General features: G+C 40.6%; 1 protein-coding gene across 1 annotated transcript in view; it reads left to right on the top strand.

Annotated features, from left to right (window-relative positions):
• The window catches only part of LOC132778148 (homeobox protein box-5), a 51,096-nt gene extending 26,941 nt beyond the window's left edge, over window positions 1–24,155 (top strand). The window contains 2 exon segments of the mRNA XM_060780826.2: window positions 10,019–10,212; window positions 22,600–24,155. Of these exon segments, the coding sequence (XP_060636809.2) occupies window positions 10,019–10,212; window positions 22,600–22,851 (446 nt within the window). The 3' untranslated portion in view covers window positions 22,852–24,155.
• The last annotated feature ends 484 nt before the right edge of the window (window positions 24,156–24,639 follow it).

Genomic DNA, 24,639 nt, shown 5'->3' with positions numbered 1-24,639 from the left:
CATTCCTAGTGCATTTAAGGTGGAGGCAAGATTGAATCATAGGAATTGATTCTCTCATACAGGAGATCTGAATTTTCTGTTCTTTTTACTATTTTCTGCTTTGTCAATTAAACAGATTTTACATCTCATTAAGGGTAACACAGATCTGTTACTAACACAGCAAACTAACTACAATATTACCAATACATTACTTTTGTCTTGTGGAACTGTAGAAATTAACAGTATCATTTACATTGCTTCTACAGTCAATATTTGCTGTCTTGGTAGTCTGAAGCATGACAAATGCCAACATTGCATGTCTAGCTGTCAACTCTGGATGTTGTTCAGTGTGAGTGCGTTCAATGATTTAGGCTGCACTTTTATACACATCCCGGGGTGCATCTACACTGCAGAATGAATGCAGTTTGACATTACTTTACTTGTCATGGCTCAATGCCATGGAATCCGGGGAGTTGTAGTTTGGTGAAGTACCAGCCTCCTTCACCTCTCAGCCCCACAAACAGTAGGACCTACATCCCTACTATCTCTCTCTCTCTCTCTCTCTCTCTCTCTCTATCTATCTATCTATCTATCAGTGGTTCCCAACCTTTTTTTGACCAGGGACCACTTTGACCAGGGACCACTTGACCAGGGACCACTTTGACTAGGGACCGCTTTAACCAGGGACTACTTGACCAGGGGCCGCTTTGACCAGGGAACGCTTTGACCAGGGACCACTTTGACCAGGGACCACTTTGACCAGGGACCATTTTGACCAGGGACCACTCTCCAACATTAGTACCAAAAGGGTTATGTTTTGGTCAACTTTGGATTAAATTTGTTTATTTGGAGAGCCAATTCAGAAAATTGCATTGGATAAACCACATCAGCTCTTGTTTCTGATACAGAACATATGCCATACAATAGTTGCCATCTGCTCGCCCACAGAAAATCATATTTAATAATCTAGTTCTGATGTGATAGTAATAATCGTTCATGAGTAGTCAGCCTCTCCACTCCTGACATCCCCATTGCCTCGGCACTATAAGACGGTTTCATGAGACCAGTTGCTCTTGTTGCGACATAGTTTTGAGGCAACAGTGTAGTGATGGGGAGGCCGCAGACCATATTTTTGTTCTTGGGGACCACTGGTGAGCCACAGACCACAAATTGGGAACCACTGATCTATATGTTTATTCTAATCAGGTTAAAGATTATAATGATGGTGGTGATATTGGATTTGTGTCTATCCCACCTTTTAACCAATAATGGTACTAGAGGCAGCTTAGAACATTTTAAAAACAATGCAGATTAAAATTATACAAATACATCAATGTAAAGTATAGATGATAAAAGTTACTTGGAAGACCATTTCAAGAACTTTGACGTTAACATCATTATATTGTTCTACCTCCTTCTAGTAATCTCTTTGCCATCCTGAAATCTCACAGTAGAAACAAAAGACATTTAAACATAGATAGCTAACCAACTTTTCAAAGGCAGCAGATAAGTTTTTAAAATATGATATTTAAGGAAGCAGCGTTATGGTAGCCCATGCATTTTGCAGGGTTTTTCTTAGGCAAAGAATATTCAGATATGGCTTTTCCAGTTACTTAGTCCAAAATATAGCATACGTACATCACATGGCATGAGGGGCCCCCGGTGGTGCAATGGGTTAAACCTTTGTGCCAGCAGGAGGGCTGACCGACAGGTCAGAGGTTCAAATCTGGGTAGAGCGGGTTGAGCTCCCTCTGTCAGCTCCAGCTCCCATTGCGGGGGCATGAGAGAAGCCTCCCACTAGGATGGTAAAACAACAAAAACATCCGGGTGTACCTTGGGCAATGTCCTTGCCAATTCTCTCACACCAGAAGCGACTTGCAGTTTCTCCTGACCAAGGGGGGGGGGGGGAATCGCATGGCATTTGTTGGTTTTCCACCATTCAAGTACTCTCAAGTACTCTCCAGGGATGATCCTGCTTAGCTTTCAAAATCAGCTAAGATTATTTAGGGCAGATTTCAACTATTTTTCCCCAATGGTTTACCAGCAACTGTTATCTTCTTTATTGTGGCTTCTATGGCAATACAGGGCTGTGGTTCATTAAAGTGCCTGGGGAATGCTCTTCGTTAAGCCTAACAGCTTGTCCTTTGCTTTGCACGTCAATTGAACTTCTTAATTAAAATTAATCCCATTGAGAATTAAGTACAGCTGAGGGATCTCTCCTTCCCTCCTCCGTTGCCCTGACACAGTTTCAAGCCAAGATGAAGGATAACAAAGCCTCTGATTGGTCAATATTACTTTTCTGAAATTGTTTGCATTTTGCAGGCTTGCTTGCTTCAACTCAATTACTTCTCCTTGGAGAGGAAGTCGTGGCTGGTTTTTGTTTGTTTGTGTTTTTTTTGGTGAACAACAGAAATATTGAAGAATTCTTAACGTAATGCAATAAGTCTGGAATTTTGAGACAATCTTGAAACAAAAATCAGGGGATTAGCCTATTAGAAAAAACACAGACTTTAGAATATTAATGTCCAAAATGGGAAAAAAAATGTAGAGTGGCTTATTCCAACCTCTAAGTTTTTAATCTTTGCATAGTGAAATTCTTTGTCCTGTGTCCAGTGCTATTCAACATCTCCATCAATGACTTAGGCCCCTTCCACACAGCCCTATATCCCAGAATATCAAGACAGAAAATCCACCATATCTCCTTTGAACTGAGTTATCTGAGTCCACACTCAGATAATGTGGGATTTTCTGCCTTGATATTCTGAGATATAGAACTATGTGGAAGGGCCCTTGGATGATGGAATAGAAGCCAGCATGCTTATCAAATTTGTAAATTGGGAAGGTTAACCAATGGCCCAGAGTTGAGGATCAGAATCCAAAATGACCTTAACAGATGAGAGAGCTGGGCCAAAATGAACAAACTGAAGTTTAACAAGAAGAAATGTACGCTACTACATTTAGGCAATACAAATAAAAGGCACACATATAGGTGGAGTGACAACTGGCTAGAAAACAATATGCATGAAAAAGCTCAAGGCACAAGCTGAACATGAGTCAACAGGTTGATGCGGCAGCTTAAAAAAGCAATTTGACTCTAGGCTGCATCAATAGGAGTATAGCATTGAGTTGAGGGAAGTCATAGTCCCACTCTGCTCTATTTTGGTCAGATCTTACCTGGAATAACATTCAAGATGGCTATTGACAAGCTTTCTGCAACAGATAGCTCCTTCAAAAATAAATCTGGAAAAATTAGACCTCTAATGATGAAATATGGAAGGGTTAAATGTGAATTTGATGTCTCAATCAGAATTGGATATTATCTTTGTACGCAGACTTTTTGGTGACAAGAACTGTCCCACAATCAGCATCAAATCTTTACTGGAACCCATATGGAAAAGGAAATTTTATTCTGGGTTGAATTTTCCAGGCAGTCTGACTATGTTCTAGAAGCATTCTCTCCTAACGTTTCACCCACATCTATGGCAGGCATCCTCAGAGCTTGTGAGGTCTGTTGGAAACTAGGCAAGTGGGGTTTATATATCTGTGGAATGTCCAGGGTGGGAGAAAGAACCCTTGTCTGTTGGAGACAAGTTACAATTGGTCACATTGATTAGCCTTACAGCTTCAAAGCCTGGCTGCTTCCTGCCTGGGGGAAACCTTTGTTAGGAAGCAGCCAGACAGGAAGCAGCCAGGCTTTGAAGCTGCAAGGCTATTCAATACTAATCAAAGTGACAAATTACAACAATCACACTTGCCTCAAACAGACAATTCTTTCTCCCACCCTGGAGCTATATATACCCATTTGCCTAGTTTCCAACAGACCTCACAACCTCTGAGGATGCTTGGCATAGATGAGGGTGAAACGTCAGGAGAGAATGCTTCTGGAACATGGCCATACAACCCCGAAAACTCACAGCAGCCCAGTTATTCCGGCCATGAATGCCTTCGATAACACAAAATTTATTCTGTTTATATAGTTGTGTATGGGTATATGGATTCCTGTGGGGGAAAGGGGGCGAGAGGAGTTGTCCATATTCCATAGTCCTTGTGATCCCCATTAATCAGGAAGCATTTGGACATCATCATTACGTTGCTATGTTACAATGTTGTCATGTATCCGAATGGAGATGGCTATGTGATGAAAACAGAAAGCCAATTCAGAACAGTGGCAATGTGACCTGCCTTCACTCCGCATTCTGAACTCTAATGTCCTTGTTTCTTTTCAAACATAACCAGATCAGGTAGTTCTTCAGCTTATCACAGGTTGCTCCTAAAGTGCTCTGCGATTTGGTTTCATTGCAGAGTTGTTCCAACCAAACAGAGCTTTAAAATTCTTTTTTTTTTTTTTTTTTTTTTTTGCTTCTCGCATCATCAATTGCTCACAAATATTTCCAGGAAATTTACTTGCATCATTTTTTTCAGAAAACTCCAATTATGCATATTGTTGTAGAGTTCCAGTTGAGATCCTCTCCATCTACCTTTGTTTCTGCATTAGATATTAATTCAAACTTGAGTCTGGTGATGAAAATCTAGAATGGTGTTTAAATATTTCTGCTGTCTGGAGCAACAGTAGGCATTGATTCAAGAAGCAGCTTGAAAAGAAATTGATGTCTCTGATGTAATGGGCTAGGATCCCATTGGGATTCCTGGAAATGGTAGTCTGGTGACAATGCAAATTATTATTTCAGGATTAGCACATGCATATTCCATGTATTACATTGGAGATCAACTACAGGATGTTGATAAATTTCCACACATATCCAAAGCCTTGGTTATTTTTCCCAGAAGGTATGAACACTCAAAAATATTACTGTCTCTAAAGGAATTTTAGGATGGGGTACACTTTGCCTTTGTCCTAAATCTATATCTCAAGGCTTAGATCTGTTCCTGTTCATATAATTCTATTAGAATAATCTATATAAATAAAAATGCAATGTCATTTGTGGGATTAACATAACTCAAAAACCACTGGATGAATTGCTGTCAAATTTGGCCACAAAACACCTTTCTTTTTTTTTTTTTACCATCACTCAATTTTTTTTGTCATGTGGGAGTTCTCATTTAGACATAAAAGAGACAAAAACCTTTTAATTGGAATGCTCACTCTACCCCCTTCCCCTTTACAAATGACTATTTATTTACTTTATTTTTATTCCATCTTTCTCCCAATACAGGGACTCAAGGTATCTGGTAATAAATATCAAACAATGCTAATAAAAGCCAATATGAGTACATTAAAGTATAAATATAAAATCAAAAAGCAGTTAAGTAACAATACGTAATAAATTTTGAAAGAATATTCTGCTCTTGGTTTAAAAATGTTATTTTTTGTTTAATTGAGGAGTAGTTAGTTTGAAAGTAGGTATGGTGGAGGGCACTTAGTTTCAAATTTTTCTTAATGAAAAATATGCAATTTTTAACCTTCCAAGAACAAAGTTTTTGCAGTTTAATAAACCTTTTCCATGTTTTTTTCCTCTATTACCTAGAATCCAAAGCAGGGATGAACAAATTGCAGACCACAGGCCACATGTGCTCCCCACAAGCCATTTCAGTGATCTCCAGGGCCCCTTGGACTGGGTGACACTTCCTTGCAAAATGCCCCAAGGTCAGGGCAGTGGCAGTTGGGATGGATGGAAAGCCTTTCATCTTCTCAGCCCAGGTTCAATGGAGCTCTGCCCGCCTCTTCTTCTCTCCCTCTGACTTCAGAGCAGTGGCAGTTGGGATGGAGAGAGGGCCTTTCATCTACTTCTGAGTCTAGGCACAATAGAGCTCGGTTTGCCTGCCTCTTCCTCTCTCCCTCCTACTTTAAGGCAGTGGCAGTTGAGATGGAGGGAGGGCCTTTCATCTACTTCTGAGTCTAGGCACAATAGAGCTCTGTCTGCCTGCCTCTTCCTCTCTCCCTCCACCTTCAGGGCAGTGGCAGTTGGGATGAAGAGAAAGCCTTCAATGTACTTCTGAGTCTAGGCATAATAGAGCTCTGTCTGGCTGCTTCTTCTCTCCCTCCGACTTCAGGGCAGTGGCAGTTGCGGTGGAGGGAGAGCCTTTCATCTATTTCTGAGTCTAGGCACAATAGAGCTCTGCTTGCCTCTTCTTCTCTCCCTCTGACTTTAGGGCAGTGGCAGTTGGGGTGGAGGGAGAGCCTTTCATCTACTTCTGAGTAGGCCTAATAGAGTTCTGCCTACCTCTTCTTCTCTCCCTCCGAGTTCAGGGCAGTGGCAGTTGGGATGGAGGGAGGGTCTTTCATCTACTTCTGAGTCTAGGCACCGTTGAGTTCTTCTTGCCTCTTCTTCTCTTCCCCAGAGACCTAGGCGGTGGCAGTTGAGATGGAGGGGAGGCTTTAATTTACTTCTGAATTTAGGCATGCTGGAACTGTGTCATCATAGGGTCTTGGAGATCTGTCTGAAAAAGACACTATGACCATGGGAAAGTTGCTTCGTGGATCTCATTTTGCCCATCAGATTATTAAAACAGCTTTCTTTGTTCTACTTGTGTGAGCTCTTCAATATTGTCAGTTCTTTTGAATGTGATCTGGGGCATATCTTGAGAGTCTAATACGCACTGGACTAGATGTAAATGTTTCCTTGGAAAGTCTTGTGAAACATTGATGATGTGATTAAAAGCACAGCTATTTTTGAGACAGACTGTGTTCCATGTTCTTTTCTCAAAAGATCAGAACAGGTTGCCTGGGATCATCTGGTTAAACTCGGAAACATTAGTTTAAATGGGCGCACCATATCCATCAATTGTTCTGCCAGTGTGTAAGCTTTAGGCCTCTTCCACACAGCTGTATAAAATCCACATTGAACTGGATTAAAAGGCAGCGTGGATTCAGATAATCCAGTTCAAAGCAAATATTGTAGATTATTGCCTTGATATTCCAGGTTATATGGCTGTGTAGAATAGAATAGAATACAATAATAGAGTTGGAAGAGACCACATGGGCCATCTAGTCCAACCCTTGATATTCCGGGTTATATGGCTGTGTGGAATAGAATAGGATAGGATAGAAGAGTTGGAAGATACCACATGGGTCATCTAGTCCAACCCCCTGCCATGCAGGAAAAGCACAATCAAAGTGAAAGAGCCTGACTTCTCAAGTCTTGAACCTGGCGCTCTTGTGTACTGTGCAATCATAGGAGTATAATTCCACATCAATGGTCATGGCAAAATCCTATGTGATCTTTGAGTTTGTAGTTCAGTAAGGCACTAGAGTTCTCTGATTGAAGTTCTAAATGTATAAATGTTTCCAAGTCATATGTAAAGCTATGGTGCCCCCTGAATGTCACAGCGGTTTTCTTAGCTGATAGGTAGTTCATCATTTCCTTCCTCTGAAATATTGCCAGCATTACCTAGTATTATCCTATCTATGAACTAGTCAGGGCTGAATCTGCTTCTTTTCCAAGATCAAATAGGATCTGTTGCCTTTAAGGTATTTAGTACCCTTTGGCTATCCCTCCTTAAACTATAAATCACAATGTTGCTTTTTCTTCTCAGATTAAAAAAACCCCATAGCCCATGTACTCAGACAACATAGAGTGCAGCGGTTTGCGGCTTTCTCTTTGGCACAGGAGATATTCAAAGTTCTGCTTGTACAAAAATATAGTTGTTAAGGCAGAATATAGCACTGTTATTGTATAGACTGAATGGGCCTCTGAGGTGTGAGGATCAAAACCTAAATAAGTATCAACATTTATGGATTGTGATTTTTGTTCCTGTTACCTTTCAATAAAAAAAGTGTTTCTCACTTACCATATTCTAGATCAGGTTGTATGTGACCATTCTTGAAATTTGCCCACTCATAAAAGTTCATGAGATTAGTTTCATTCCCTCGATATATTCGTCCCCAGTGGCGCAATGGGTTAAACCCTTGTGCTGGCAGGACTACTGACTGAAAGGCCAGCGGTTTGAATCTGAGGAGCCTCCCACAGGATGGTAAAACTTCTGGGCATCCCCTGGAGGACATCCTTGCAGATGGCCAATTTTCTCACACCAGAAACGACTTGCAGTTTCTCAAGTCGCTCCTGACATGAAAAAAAATCCTTCGATATGTTTGTTTATTTATACATAAGCTGAACAATATTCATTAAATAAACTTGCAGGGTAGGCAATTTCACTTTCAGATCTCTCCATAAGTTGGGTATCTTTGTCCCTAAAGGGTACCCATGATCATTAAATAAACTTGCAGGGTAGGCAATTTCACTTTCAGATCTCTCCATAAGTTGAGTATCTTTGTCCCTAAAGGGTACCCATGATCATTTCTTTTGTTTGAAGGTAAAAGCTGTTAGGAATCTTTAATTTCTTTATTTAGCACGTTTATATCCAGCCCATTCTCAATCTTCGAGAAGGGACTCAGGACGGCTACCAACAGGCAACAATTCGATGCCAACACAATATAAACACGTAATAAAAACATTCACATACCTAAAAATAAATATAAATATACATTAAAACAGTTTGCCAGGTTAAAAATGTCATCCAAATCAGTCCAAATTGCGTTCAAATAAAATCTCATCTTCGCCAGTAAAATCAGTCTGATCTGCAAACGTTTGCTCCCATAATCAGGATTTAAGTTTCCCCTGGAAGGCCAGGAAGGAGGGGGCAGATCTAACCTCCTTAGGAAGGGAGTTCCACAGCTGAGGAGCCACCACAGAGAAGGCCCTGTCTCTCCTCCCCAGCAAACTTAGCAAAGGAGAGGAAGTCAGAATCTTGCTCTTCCCAGTAGGCTCAGGCAACAGCAAGTTACTGCAACATCGCTGAAATCATCTGTCCATCTTCATTAATAACTTTTGCCATTGTAACCACGCTCTGATGTTGCTTGACTATGCCTGTCCTGGTTTTAATCTATGAAATGTTGGAGGGCATTCCAATGTACAATCTTCTTTATGGGGAAAACTAGCTTAAAGGGATCTCACAGCCATTGTGATTCAACTGCCTCCTCCCTTCAATGATGTTATCTTATTAATGAAATCGGAATAATTCTGTATGTAAGATGGAAGTAGGAAATATAAATAGTATTCAGAAGTGATCCACACATTTCAGAGAATGGTTCTAGAACTAAACTACAGCTTGATGTGATGAGATAGAGTGGAGCCAAGTTAATCTTTTGTAGATTGTTGGTAAAATGTAACATATGCTGGGACTGATGTATAACCTAGGATGCATCAATACTGTTGAATGAATGCAGTTTGACATCACTTTAAAGGCTATGGCACAAAGCTATGGAATCCTGGGAGTTGTAGTTTGGTGAGGCACTCGCACCCTCTGCCAGAGAGGGTTAAAGACATTGTAAAACTACAAATTCCAGGATTTCATAGCATTGAGCCATGGCAGTTAAAGTGGTGCCAAACAGTATTCATTCTACAGTGTAGATGCACCATTGGACTTACACCTTCATCCAAGTTTATTAATCTTTTTAAAAATAATAACCACTGAAGGATTATTTTACTGTGAACACATTATATATCCCTCTCTTTACCTCACCACACTAGAGAATGAATCCACTTTAAATCCGGTTTCTGCCTCCTGCAGAATTCTAGGGTTTGTAGTTTAGCGAGGCTGTTAAAGCCTCCTCCCTAAACTACAAACCCCAGAATTCTGCAGGAAGCAGCAACTGGTTTTAAAGTGGATCCATTCACTTGTGTGATGAAGTAGGAACAATACAGAAGTTGAGATATAATTCTTATTCAGGTTCTCATTATCTTTGATTATGTTATTCCAGAAAAAAGGGGCTAGGTTTTCTATTTATTCCAATCCTCAAACTACTGGTATTTTAAAATGAACCTCTGGAATGGGGTCATGGACTGAGAAGGTATTTGGAAGCCTACTTTAGAGTATGACACAATTTCTACATAGACCTGCCAAAAATTTGTATTTCTAAAGCAACAGAATAAGGCTGACTTAAATGGGATTGTAATGAGGGATAGGAACAAAAGAGAACCTCTTGTCCCAAACTTGTCTCTTGAATGCTTTAAGTGCTCTGCTAGACAGATTGATGATTACTATTTATTCTTTCTTTCCAAATTCTCTTTCTTTTGAAAAGAGTTTGAGAAGTCTACCATCATCGAAAACGGGGAAATCCGCATCAATGGGAAAGGGAAGAAGATCCGGAAACCACGCACCATCTACTCTAGTCTCCAGCTTCAGGCCCTCAACCAACGCTTCCAGCAAACCCAGTACCTGGCCTTACCTGAGCGGGCGGAGTTAGCAGCACAGTTGGGCTTGACCCAAACCCAGGTGAGATCAAGAGATACATTGGCACTTCCTTCTGCTTATTCATTGTCTACTTTTCTAACACATCCTTCTCAAAGTTTGGAAGTAGGGAGTAACAAGCCACATAGTTGCCTGAAACAATAGATATAATGAGGAGAGGTGAGTAACAAATTTATTATTATTATTCCCCAGTAGATACTTTTTTAAAACTTCTTATAGGACATCAAGGAAGTAGTTTAGCTACACACTAGTAATAACTAAAATGTTACCAATTACTTTTAAAAAGTAACTTTCTAGGCTGTACACTAACAACAACAACAACAACAACAACAACAACTCTGGCACAAGCCAGTAAAGGTGATTCCAGTGGTGATCGGCACACCGGGTACAGTACTTAAAGACCTTGGCCTGCACTCAAACACAATTGGCGCTGACACAATTACCATCTGTCAGCTGCAAAAGGCCACCCTACTTGGATGTGTATGCATTATTCACCGATACATCACACAGTCCTAGACACTTGGGAAGTGTCTGACATGTGATCCAATACAACAGCCAGCATAGTGATCTTGTTTGCTGTGTATTAATCTTGTAATAATAATAATAATAATAATAATAATAGAAGAAAAAACTGGCAAAAGAAGGCTCTCCATGGATATTTTCTGGAAAAAAATTGAGAGCAAAATTGACAAGGAAAAACATGGATGTGGCTCACAAATGGAACTTTGTAAAGGAGACTGAGGACCTGATTCTTGCAGCCCAAGAACAAGCAATTAGAACAAATGCCATCAAAGCCAGAAGTGAAAAGTTGACTACAGATCCCAAGTGTAGACTCTGTAAGGGAGCAGACAAAATGATGGATCACATATTTAGCTACTGCAAGAAGATTGCGCAGATGGACTACAAGCAGAGGCATAATACTGTTGCTCAGATGATCCACTGGAACTTGTGCTGCCCTGGAGACTAGGACATGGAACAATGGCTTCAAACTACAGGAAAGGAGATTCCACCTGAACATTAGAAAAAACTTCCTGACTGTGAGAGCTTTTCAGCAGTGGAACTCTCTGCCCTGGAGTGTGAGGAGGCTCCTTCTTTAGAGGCTTTTAAGCAGAGACTGGATGGCCATCTGTAGAGGGTGCTTTGAATACAATTTTCCTGCTTCTTGACAGTGGGTTGGACTGGATGGCCCATGAGGTCTCTTCCAACTCTATGGTTCTATGAAATATCATGTGTCTATGACAAAGAACTGATGGGATCACAAGCCCGAAAAAGTTACCAAAAATGAACATGTCAAACTACTCTGGGACTTCCAAATTCAGACTGACAGGTTTTGGAGCACAATACTCCTGACCTCACGATCATGGAAAAAAACAAAGTATGGATAATTGATGTTGCAATCCCAGGAGACAGCAGAATTGATGAGAAGCAACTGGAAATGCTCACATGATATGAGGATTTAAAGATCAAACTGCAAAGACTCTGGCACAAACCAGTAAAGATGGTCCCAGTGGTGATTGGCACACTGGGTGCAGTGCCTAAAGACCTTGGCCTGCACTTAAAAACAATTGCCGCTGACAAAATTACCATCTGTAGGCTGGAAAAGGCCACCCTACTCAGATCTGCACACATTATTCACTGGTACATCATATAGTCCTAGACACTTGGGAAGTGTCCAACATGTAATCCAATACAATAGACAGCATAGTGATCTTGTTTGCTCTTGCTAATCTTGTTGTGCATCAAATAATAATAATAATAATAATAATAATAATAATAAATTAGACTGAAATACTACACCAGCTAGGACACATCAGTTAAACGAGCCTATAAAATCACACATATTATTACAGTAGACTCTAAGTTAACCAGAACTTAAGCAATTAGAATTCTCAAACAACTGGCCAAAAAAAAATCAAAGAAATAATAATTTAAATTAAAATATATGTATAATAAAATTGTGTTACAAAAAGTTAAGTTTGTCTTATTTGCTTTTAATTACTGTATTTCAGTATCACATCAAGTCAAAGTTTAGGGAATGGTATAGTATGGAATGTTGTATTACTTAGGCCTATTTTTAATATCAACTCACAAAAAAATCGGAAACTACATTTATTCAGCATCTAGCAATCCACATGAGTGCCACTTAAGAGAGAGCTTACTGAATTATTATTATTACTAGCTGTCCCCAGCCACACGTTGCTGTGGCCCACGTGGGGGTTCTGTGTGGGAGGTTTGGCCCAATTCTATCATTGGTGGGGTTCAGAATGCTCTGTGATTGTAGGTGAACTATAAATCCCAGCAACTACAACTCTCAAATGTCAAGATTATATTTTCCCCAAACTCCACCAGTGTTCATATTTGGGCATATTGCGTATTCTTGTAGAGTGGTCCAAAGCCATCATTGTTTGAGTCCACAGTGATCTCTGGATGTAGGTGAACTACAACTCCAAAACCAAAGGACACTGTCCACCAAACCCTTCCAGTATTTTCTGTTGGTCATGGGAGAACTGTGTGCCAAATTTGGTTCAGTTCCATCGTTGGTGGGGTTCAGAATGCTCTTTGATTGTAGGTGAACTATAAATCCCAGCAACTACAACTCCCAAATGACAAAATCATTTTTTTGAGTGGACATACATTGGGTTGTTAGGTGTCTTGTGTCCAAATTTGGCGGCAGTTCGTCCAGTGGTTTTTGAGTTCTGTTAATCCCACAAACGAACATTACATTTTTATTTATATAGATTATTATTATTATTATTATTATTATTATTATTATTATTTATTGTATCTCACTTTTCCGAGACCCAAAGTGGATCGCGACTTTAAAAAAAAACCCTAAACAATTGTAAATCCTACAAAATATACATGAATTCAATGTTCCGATTATTTTTTTAAATCCTGTTAAAATCTCACTAAAACAAACAAATTCAAACTGTTAAAAAAACAATTCAATACATATTAGGAAGAATCGACCCATACTATAAAACTCAGGATCTAAGTTAAGTTTGCTTGAAGACCCTGTTGCTTTGCATGTTAAACCCAATTTAGTTTCCCTTCACACTAACCTTGTAAGGTAGGCCAGGTGGAGTGCTACATATAGTACATAACCTGCTTGAGGCCATTCAGGGAGCTGCATGTGGCATTACTCACATGTGTCCATTCTGGCTCCACTGCCTCAGTATGCAATCTTCAGTGGGAGGGTAGCATGGATTGCATGTGTGTGTAGGAGTGATCTTATCTTTTTTTCCCCCATTCTGCCAGTTTCCTACCTCCAACTGGCTTTTTCACCTTTTGATGATATGAGGCAGGTGAGAAATATAATATATTTCTCCAAAATGTCAAGATTTCCCCTTGACATTAAGTCTAGTCGTGTCCAACTCTGGGGAGTGGTACTGATCTCCATGTCTAAGTTCAAGAGCCGGCATTGTCCATAGACACCTCCAAAGTCACGTGGCTGGCATGACTGCATGGAGCGCCATTACTTTCCTGCCGAAGCAGCACCTATTGATTTAATCACATTTGCATGTTTTGAACTGCTAGGTTGGCAGAAGCTGGGGCTAACAATGGGAGCTCACCCCGTTCGCGGATTCAAACCGCCAATTTTCCAGTCAGCAAGTTCAGCAACTTAGCAATTTGACCCGCTGTGCCCCTGTGGTCATTTCTCTTATGGGCCCCTAAACAACTAGGAGTGGAGACGCCCTTCCCAGAAACCATCCTTCTCAATGGAGCAGTGTTCCTTGAACCCAATGCCTGCTTAATACATTAAATAACAATTACCACCATCCCCAGCCAACATGGTCATATTGGGTGGAGTGGATGGAAGTTATAGTCCACCTGGAAGGTGGCAATATTGGAAGAAGCTGTATCGAAATTTGCACCCAGGCTTCTTGCTTAATATTATAAAGAAGAAGAAAAGCTGGCCTGGATGAGGAGACAATAGACTTGACAAATGCCCTGTATAGTTGTGCCTGAGAACTATACATATGTCCCCTATGGCCTGAGAAACCAAGGTGGCTTACCACATTTTAATAAGAACAGACACTGAAAGGATAAATACATTTAAAAAAAACAATGAGCCCACACAATAAGTTGGTTGAAACAATTATTGAAAAAAGTGTTAAAATACAATGCCCTTTGTGTTTCGTTTGAAGAGAATTTCAGGAAGCGGGGCCACCAAGGTTGATGGCCACCAAGGCTGGATCTTCACTGCCAAGGAAAGCAGTTCGAACTGTATTACTGTATTTCAGTGTTTCTCAACCTGGGGGTTGGGACCCCTAGGGGTGTCATGAGGGGGTGTCAGAGGGGTCGCCAGAGACCATCAGAAAATACAGTATTTTCTGCTGGTCATGAGGGTTCCTTATGGGAAGTTTAGCCCAATTCTATCATTGGCGAGGTTCAGAATGCTCTTTGATTGTAGATGAACTATACATCCCAGCAACTACAACTCCCAAATGTCAAGGTCTATTTTCCCCAAACTCCACCAATGTTCACATTTGGGCATATTGAGTATTTGTGCCAAGTTTGGTCCAGATTCACGGTGCTCTCTGAATGCAGGTGAAGTACAACTCAAGGTCTGAGTGAAAGAGGGTCTACTCTAGCGAACCTTTTGCATCATTACCCCAATACCCCCATACATATGGGATATATTGAGTATGGTGATCAGATCATGATATGAATAAACATTACAGTTTAAATAATGCACCAGTAAGGCCTTTTCGTGAACCACCATGAAAATTTCGGGGGGGGGGGGGGGGCTGAAGCCCCTCAAGCCCCCCCCCCCCGGCTACATGCCTGCTGCAGATGCATAGTGTTGCCCTACACTATAGCAAGATGAAGTTGTTACTTTGCTCTGCATTAGTTCTGCATTCTTTTGCAGAAGCAAAATTGTGTTGTTGAAAACCTATCCCAACTCTCACAACCTCTGAGGATGCCTGCAATAGACGTAGGCAAAACGCCAGGAGAAAATGCTTCTGAAACATGACCATACAGCCCAGAAAACTTACAACTCAGTGATTCCAGCCATGAAAGCCTTTGATGATACATATCCCAACACTGTCCCACAGGCCACAAATTTAATTAATGGAACAAACAAACAAACCAAATAGTTTAGGTTTTTTTCGGGCCAAATGGCCATGTTCCAGAGGCATTTCTCCTGACGTTTTGCCTGCATCTATGGCAAGCATCCTCACTACCTCTGAGGATGCTTGCCATAGACGCAGGCGAAACGTCAAGAGAAATGCCTCTGGAACATGGCCATATAGCCCAAAAAAACCTACAACAAACTAAATAGTTTCTTGGGGAAATGATTTTACTTGGAATATTCCAAGTCATCCCTCCTGTATTTGAAGATACAACTGATTAGAAACAAACCAAGGATAGACCCCCCCCCCCCCACTTTCTGGGTTACACCTGAACTGAGAAATAGATGGGCCCTCCCAAAAAAGAACCCCATTCACAGTATTTGAATGCTCCCCCCTGCTTCAAATCTTCACCATCAAGAATTGACAGGTTTTTACTTGACTTGCTCCCTCTCTACCATAAAAAAACCCCAAATCTTTTTTATGCCTCCGGCTGAAGACTCACCCCTGACATCTGTCTGTCTCAAGAAATCAGGTTAAGCTGTTCAACCAGCTGTAAAGGAGGCTGCTGGATGGGAGGAACGTAACTTCTGACAGTACCGATTCCCTTGCCTTGCCACATCTTTGCAAACTCTGGACATTCCTCAGCTTGAGGCTCAGGAAGAAACAGGAGCTGTGTAGGACCACGGGTGTGCTACCGATTTTACTATCTGATCTTACTCATCCCGTATTTTCTTCTTTCTTTGTTTGAAAAGATGTGAAATAAATATGCGCACACACAAATCCAGATACAAAATCCTATACCTCAAAGACCTTGGATACTCGCTTTAAAATTTGAACTAAACACATATCCAGATATACTAATTGGTACCAGCTAGTGGGCAATATATAGACACACTAGCTGTACCCGCCAAGTGTTGCTGTGGCCAACCTTCCTCTTTCTCTCCTTTCTTTCTCTCCTTCCTTCCCTCTCGATTTTCTTCCCTTTTTTTCTTTCCTTCTCTCCATCCTTCCTTCTTCCTTCCTTCTCTTCTTCTCTTCCCTTTCTCCCCTCACCCCTTTCCTTTCCCTTTCTTCCTTCTCTACCAATTCTTGGACTGCAACTCCTAGCAGTCCTCCTGATCTGTCTGTCTATCTATCTATCTATCTATCTATCTATCTATCTATCTATCTCTATCTCTATCTCTATCTCTATCTCTATCTCCATTTAATCTATCTATCTGGAGGATTGCTGGGGGTTTCATTCCAGGAATAGAAAATTAGAAATATGCAGGGATTGGGATGCTCTCAAAGAAATCCAAGGAGAAGAAAGCTTGCATCTTGGAAGCAGTGCATTTGGATCATCCTCCTCTCCTAAAAGGCCTGGTTGAGGGGCCTGAGTCCAGAAGGGAGTATGGATATGCTATTGTGTGTTTTGTTTGCCGGCGGAGTCGTTTTTGCGCATGCACTGTAGCATCTTTTTGCTTTTTGGCCTTTTAAGTCCCTTCCGCTGTGTTTTTTTAGTGTTTTTATGAGTGATGATCACTCATTGGCCTGATAGGTGTATTGTGTCCAAATTTGGCGTCAATTCATCCAGTGGTTTTTGAGTTATGTTAATCCCACAAACTAACATTATGTTTTTATTTATATAGATACAAACAGAGAAACCCAGGGTATATTAGTTGCTGCATTGATATAGATGCCACTAACTGATACCAATTAGTATCTCTGGATATTTATCTGGGTTTGTATGTGTGTCTATATATTGCTCACTAGCTGTTACAGATTAATATATCTGGATATGTGTTTAGTTCAAATTTTAATGTGAGTATCCAAGGTCTTTGGGGTATAAGATTTTGTACTTTAGACAGTTCCATTAAACTTTTGACCAGATGTTTTTGTTGTGTGCCTTCAAGTTATTACAAGCCCATGGTGATTGCAAGGAGACCCTATTACAGTAGAGTCTCACTTATCCAACATTTGTCTTATCTGATGCCCCCCCCTTTTCCTCCAGCATTTCCCCTTCGATTAAAGGAGTTCTCCCCAACTCTTTCTCCATTCCCAATAAGTGAAAAAGACAAAACAAGGAGGAGGCGGAGGAGGAGGGAGGAAAAGGGGAAAAGAAGCAGGATGGAAGCAAAAGTGTCCTCCCTCATTCCCTCTGTGATTTTCACACTCCTCTACTGCATCCGGGTACTTCCTGTTGGGCCGCTCTATCCCTGAAAAGTTGCCTTGCCATAACCCTTTGAGTCCCTGTTGTTAGTATTCTAGGTGTCTAGTGCCGTGTCTGATGGGTAACAGTAGGTGGCCCCGTATTATCCAACATTTTCGTTTATCCAACGTTCTGCTGGCCCGCTTATGTTGGCTAAGGGAAACTCTACTGTATAGTGGTTTCTTGCCTCTTCAGAGGAGTTTTGCTATTGCCTTCCTTTGAAGCTGGGAGAATATGACTTGCCTAAGGTCATACAGTGGGTTTCATGGCCAACCAAGATTTGGACCCTGTTATCCAGCACCCTAGTCATGCTCAAACCACTGTACCATTGTTGGCCCCCAATAACATGGGTACCCCTAGCTGCCATTGATACCCATGTAAGCATGTCCTTACATTGGGGTTGTTGTAGGTTTTTCAGGCTGTATGGCCATTTTTTAGAAGCATTCTCTCCTGACGTTTCAACAGACCTCAGGACCTCTGAGGATGCCTGCCATAGATGCAGGTGAAACGCCAGGAGAGAATGCTTCTAGAACATGGCCATACAATCTGAAAAACCTACAACAACTCAGTGATTCTGCCCATGAAAGCCTTCCACAAAACAATGTCCTTACATTCTACAAATTCTTGTTTCTTAATTCTTCATCAGGACCAAAACTGTAAATCTGAAAGACACATTAGTAGATCAGCATTCAGAGCTATGTGGAGATGAGTGCTTAGCACAAACACAATACTTCTAAACACAAAGCCAATTAATTTGCCTTTGCATTGCACCTTGTCTTCTCAATACACTTGTGAAAGGGAAGCACAAAAACAAACAATGGTGAGTGTTGTTTTTTTTAAAAGAGAGAGCTGGAGGTGGTTTCAGGGAGGCTTTGCTTCTCCTGATGCATGCACTTTTTTTAAAAGTCCCAACCTTCCTCCTGGACACACAGGTTCTGCGGGTTCCTGAAACAATGCCAAGGCCTGCAAAACTTGTTTTCTGGTGACGAAAGTGAGATGAGTGTTCACACAATGAGCTGCAATCCCATCCGCTCCAACATTTCATAGATGCAAACTGGGAAATGTGTGACTAAATATCATCAGAGTGTGGTCAGGATGGCAAAAATTATTAATGAGGAAAAACACAAGCTAGTAAAGGCTGCCACAGATTGCTTTTGCCAGAGCCTACTGGGAAGTGTGAGATATTTCCTCCTCTCCTTTATTTATCCTTTTATATCTTTAATTTATATGGTGCCTTTCTCCTGGAGCTCAATCCAAGGCAGCGGTGTTAAATAACTGCAAACAACTTCTGTATTTTGACATCAGTTTGCATCAATTGAACTAAGCTAAGGACAAGGGAAAAGGAGAGAAAGTGATTTGACTCCTGGTCTCCATGTGGTCAGGGTTCAAATCCTGCTCAGGTATGGAAACCCATTGGGGTCCCATCTATACTGCCATATAATCCAGCTTCTGAATCCATCTTATCTGCTTTGAACTGGATTATAGGGCAGGGTAGACTCATATAATCAAGTCTAAAGCAGATAATCTGGATTCTGAAACCGGATTATATGGCAATGTAGATACAGTCTGGGTGACCTTGGCAAGTCACACTCTCTATGGCTGGATCTACACTGCCATATAATCAAATTTCAGAATGCAGATTAACTCAATTAAACTGAATTATATGGCAATGTAAACTGAGAGCCCTTCTACACAGGACCTAAAATCTGAGAGAAACCGGGATAAAAGTGGCTAGATGATGCTTGCCAAAAATATGCGCTGAATCGCATCAGTGGTTGAAAAACACGGGTTAAAAAGGTGCACCTAAAATCTGAAACTGGACAAAAAATAAGCGTATTTGCATCTTTATATATCCCTGCACACACAAAAAATATGGGACTTTGTTACTCCAGCACATGTGCACATTTTAAAATCCCAAAATAGCTGATGAGAGTTGTACACAGATGGGTCCACAGACACACAGGTGGCTGAATGGAAGCACAAATGGAAAGCACTTCCCGTGAGAACTCTCTGCAACCATTCCTTTGTTTTCATATTTATGAAATTAAACAGAGCTTGAATTTACACAGAGGGCACCAGCATAGCAGGCAAGTGACTCCAAAGGAAAGCGAGGTTCAAGAGGGTAAACGTGAAGGCAGCAGGAGAGTGAGAAGAGATAATGAGAAGGAATCTGCTTGTGTGCACATGCATATATTTACATCAGCACTTATGAGGTTCAATGTATCTTAGAGAGTCAATTTTTAAAAAAAAATTAAAAGAAAACTTCCAGCGGATGTCCCGCATCCATCTTATGGATTTTAAAAAATCCGCTACAAACAAACCTGTCAGGGTGCGAGGACTGACAGTTCCATATTTGGACTCTTTTTCAGCTACTGTGATTTTTTTGCCTCACTTCTTTCTATTGGATTATCAAGCTGTCTGGAAGGGCCCTCATATAATCCAGTGCAATGCATTAAATCTTCATTCTGATGATATGGCAGTGCAGAGCCAGCCTCAGAATAAGGCAACAACAAACAGTCTCTGAATAAATCTTGCTAAGAAAACCTCTTGATAAGGTTGTGGTAATGCAAAGTTGACTTGAAGGCACATATGAACAATCAGCTATTAAATCTAGAGTGTTCTTTAAGCATTTGCTGTACCATGAAACTACGGCTTGGTTTCAACCACAGCCTTAACGTTGAACTGGAGTGGCTTCTTGTGTGTGAGACAAAAAAATGCATTATCAACGAAAAAGAGGTCAAAGAGGACATTAATTTGCATAAACTTAGCCTGTTCTAATATATACATATAAATTATACATAACTGGAGTTGTTGTCTGAAAAAAATATTTTTCCAAGCTCAGGTTTAACACTATTTGTTTTGTTTTCACATGGGGTAGACTTTTTTCACCATTTGCTTTCCTTCTGCGTCTAAAATTATCCCATATATGAAACTACTCTCTTTCTTTCTCCATGATCAGAGGGAGATGGAATGACTTCTACATCCAGACTATCTTTTGTGGACAATGAAGTCCTAGACTTTTTTTTATGACTTCTTCCTCTGGTAGTTTTCCATTGCTGCAAAATGCCCTGAAGATCAATGTTTACGTTTTGGCCTTTCTGATCTTTCCACAAATGCCATTGCACAATCAGCATTTTTTTGTTGGGGGAGCGGGAGGTATTGAGTGAGAAAAGTTGAACTTTTAGAAAGATTTAGTAGGGGTCAAGCAGCAGATGAGTGCAGTAAAAGGCAAGTAAGGGCAGGTGGCTCAGACATTATCTCCCAAAGTCATTCTCCATCACTTGGGAAGTGTTGTCATCCATTATTATTCCAATAGTTTTGGAAGATGGGACTCTGTTAGTCCCATTTTATAGATGAGGGAATTAAGACAAAATGAGAGAGAGAGAGAGAGAGAAGTGTAGGAAAATAGGCGGAGGCTATCCAATTGTAGCATGGTGTGACGGGTTGAGCATTGGCTCAGGACTGTTGAAACCATCATTCAAACTATCATTCACCGATGGAAACTTACTGAATGATCCTGAACAAGACATATTTTTTCAGCTCCAGAGGAAGGCAAGGGCAAGCGCACTATGAACATATCCTGCCAAGAAAACTCTGTCTTAGGATCACCATAAATAAAAAATGATATGGAGACATACAACAGTAATCCAGATGTTTGTCCCAAACAGGAACAACTTGGTCATCACAGACTGATCTGTATCCTCATGGAATTCAGGGAAATACAAGTAGGAAAACATCTTGGACATTTCTTGCTGGAGTGCAGGTTGCTTTATCAAAATCATCTGTATAATCAAAGCTGCCAATGGCTGTTAGTCCCATGAGACTTTGCATGAAGTGATCTTAAAACTCAGACCAAAAACAGATCTTTGGCAGATCTGTTTACAGAAACACTTCCAAGTGATTCTAGCAAGGAAGTAAAAGTGTGAATTTACTTCCTTGAAAATAATGTGTGGCTCACTCCCTTGAAAATAATGAGGAAAAGTCATGTGCTCTTATACATTCATTTCATGCTTGGATGAGAAACAATTCCATTGTGTCCCAAATTCTGTTTTTGAAGATGGGTATAGTCTCTTACTATGGGTTTTGCTGGGCCATGAAGCCTGAAGATGGTGCTTGAGAATCCCCTTTTAACTACAACAGTGGTTCCCAACCTGTGGTCTGTGGACCACCAGTGGTCTGCAAGAACTAAAATATGGTCCATATCCTCATCGTTACTACACCATTGCAATGAGAGCAGCTGATCTCACGAAACCCACTTATAGTGCCAAGGCTTATTAAATATGGCTTTCTGGGGATGAGCAGATGGTGACTACTGGATGGCATATATTCTGTATCAGAAACTAGAACTGATGGAGTCTATCCAATGCAGTTTTCTGAATCAGCACCCCAAATAACCATATCGAATCTAAAGTTGACCAAAAAACTGATTTGTAACCTTTTTGGTACTAATGTTGGAGAGTTGTCCCTGGCCAATTGGTCCCTGATCAAAGTGGTCCCTGGTCAAAAAAAAAAAGATTGGGAACCACTGAATTACAAGGACAAGATATTTCCTGCAACATCAAAGTGAATATGTCACCATGAGACCTTTTGATATTCTGCATATATTGTTTTCCCTGCTTATGATATTGATTTGTAATGTATGTGACCAAGAAAAGAAAGCTTTATCTGAAATCAAGAGGCATTCCAATATTTGTTTTCTCTTCAGCAAAGAAAAATTGGTAGGAACCCCAAAGAGTTACGTGTCAGGTCATACCTCTGTTTAAATGGCTGTTCACTCCAAATCCAATTTAAAGGTTAAAATCCTTAAGATGATAGAGGGCCACTGAATAACGTTTAACCATTGATACAACACTAAGCATCTGGTCACAACCTTCTCTACTTTTGCATTAGTTTCTACATTTTAATTGATATACGTAAATATAAATTTGATGCAAATCAGTATATCCTTTTATCATCTTTTGGGGTGATGCATACGTTCCTAATTCCAACAGTATCCACAAATGGAACTTCTTCTGTTTTCAAGCCAGAAACGTTCTGTTTCTGCAAATAATAAAGTCCGATGAATTTGTTCAGTTCCTCCCTACTGCCTAATTTTTTCAGCTATATGTATTTCCCACTTATACCTTTTCCTTTCTTTTTCTGCAGGTCAAAATCTGGTTCCAGAATAAACGTTCCAAGTTCAAAAAGATTATGAAGCAGGGTTCCAGCATACAAGATGATCACCTCCACAATTCCTCTTCTTTGTCTCCCTGTTCCCCCAATATACCCCCACTCTGGGACATCCCCATGGCATGCAAAGGAACCCCGCTCCCTGCTAACAGTTACATCAATAGCTTTGCACCTTGGTACCACCAGCCCCAACACCAAGACACCATGGGGAGGCCTCCAGTGATGTGACAAAAGCAGACAATGTAATTTTGGCCCATATGCTGTGCCTCTTTTTCTGAAGCTCTAATCAGGAACCCCAACACAGGACAATGGGGCCTACAGCTGGAGGGGTGGCACTTCTGAAGGAATCACCAGCATTTCTCTCTTGACGAGAAGCTCTTCAGCAGGAGATGACTGAAAATGTGGAGATGGACTTCCCTGACCTGTTCAAGGACCAGCTCGTAACAGCAGTAGCAGAGCATCTGAGGTGGAGATAAGGAATGCCTTAGACAACCACACCATGAAAGTTGAACTCAGAACTCCATTCCAAGTGCTATCACTTCATCTGGGGTTTACAAGAGTGGCGTCTATGTTCTTCTTTCATGGCACAGACCAGTGATGGATCTAGCTGTGCTAAGTAGTTGCCACGGGTTGGCTTGGTTTCAGTGCCTTAAACAGTTTTGACCTTAGCAATTAAACAGGTTATATTTTTGCAAACATGGAAGTTCAGACCATGATGGCTTTGCGTGATATATTTCTGCCTGCCACATGGCTGCTAACGAAACCCAAATTAGTATGGTAAAGTTCTAAACTGGATAGAATTCTGCATCAGACAGATGTGGGAGGAAGGAATGCAGAGTTCGGCGGAATTGAAATAAAGACATGAAGGGACCTGGGTTAACTTGTGCCTCTGCAGCCATTGGACTCTTGCTCCCATCAGACCCAGACAGGGATAATAGCAAGTAGAGTCCAGTAGCACTTCCTCATTGGCATAAACTCAATATGGGTGGGATAATAATACTTCTTAACCTGGAGAAAATACCATCTCTTTCCCTGGGATGAGAACTGGCAAGACCTTTTACCCAATGGATTCAATATGCCATACTCCCGCCTTTTAAAAAGTGTGATTATAGTTGTAAGTAAGCCAATATTCATACAGAGTTCCAGTTTGCTCACATTATAAAATAGGCTTTTTACAGAGCCAAATTTGCTTTCCTCTGTGTTACTGATATGCATTTGTTTGTTTGTTTTTTTAAAAAAATGTCATAAATACAGGATTATGTTTACAGTTAATGAAAAGTTTGTGGAATGTAATCCCAATTTCTCCTCCCTTTCCATTTTTGAAAAAGGCAATTCATATTTGTTACATGAAGTCCCCACCCGTTCAAAGTCCCCGCCCATTGAGTTTATTTAACTAAACGATTTTAAAACTAATTTAACTTTTTTTCTCTCCCCACACATTGCCAAGCATAATGATAACAAATTATTTATTAAAATAAAACTTTTGGTATATTGTATTGTTTTCTCTTTATAAACAGAATGTAAGCCGATAAACATTGGTTTTGTACAAATGATTGCTGTTGTGCTCTTTTTAATGGTTCTTCTAAAACAGTGGTGCCCAACCTTTTTTTGACCAGGGACCAGGAATCACTCTCCAACATTAGTACCAAAAGGATTACGAATCAATTTTTGGTCAAGTTTAGATTTGGTTTGGTTATTTAGGGTGCTGAATCAGAAAATTGCATTGGATAGACCACATCAGCTCTAGTTTCTGATACAGAATATATGCTATCCAGTAGTTGTCATCTGCTAGCCCACAGAAAACCATATTTAATATGCCTCAGCACTATAAGACAGTTTTGTGAGACCAGTCACTCTCGTTGCAACGGTGTAGTAACGGTGAGGCCACAAACCATATTTTAGTTCTTGTGGACCACTGGTGGTCCATGGACCACAGATTGGGAACCACTGTTCTGAAGTCTGAAGTTAATACCGAGACTCTTGGTAAATCGATCATTACCTAAATTCTTGACAAGT

Source organism: Anolis sagrei, chromosome 6 (assembly GCF_037176765.1).
Source record: "Anolis sagrei isolate rAnoSag1 chromosome 6, rAnoSag1.mat, whole genome shotgun sequence".
Taxonomy (NCBI): Eukaryota; Metazoa; Chordata; class Lepidosauria; order Squamata; family Dactyloidae; genus Anolis; species Anolis sagrei.
The sequence above is the reverse complement of the archived record's forward strand: the minus strand, read 5'-3'. Positions and strand labels throughout refer to the sequence as shown.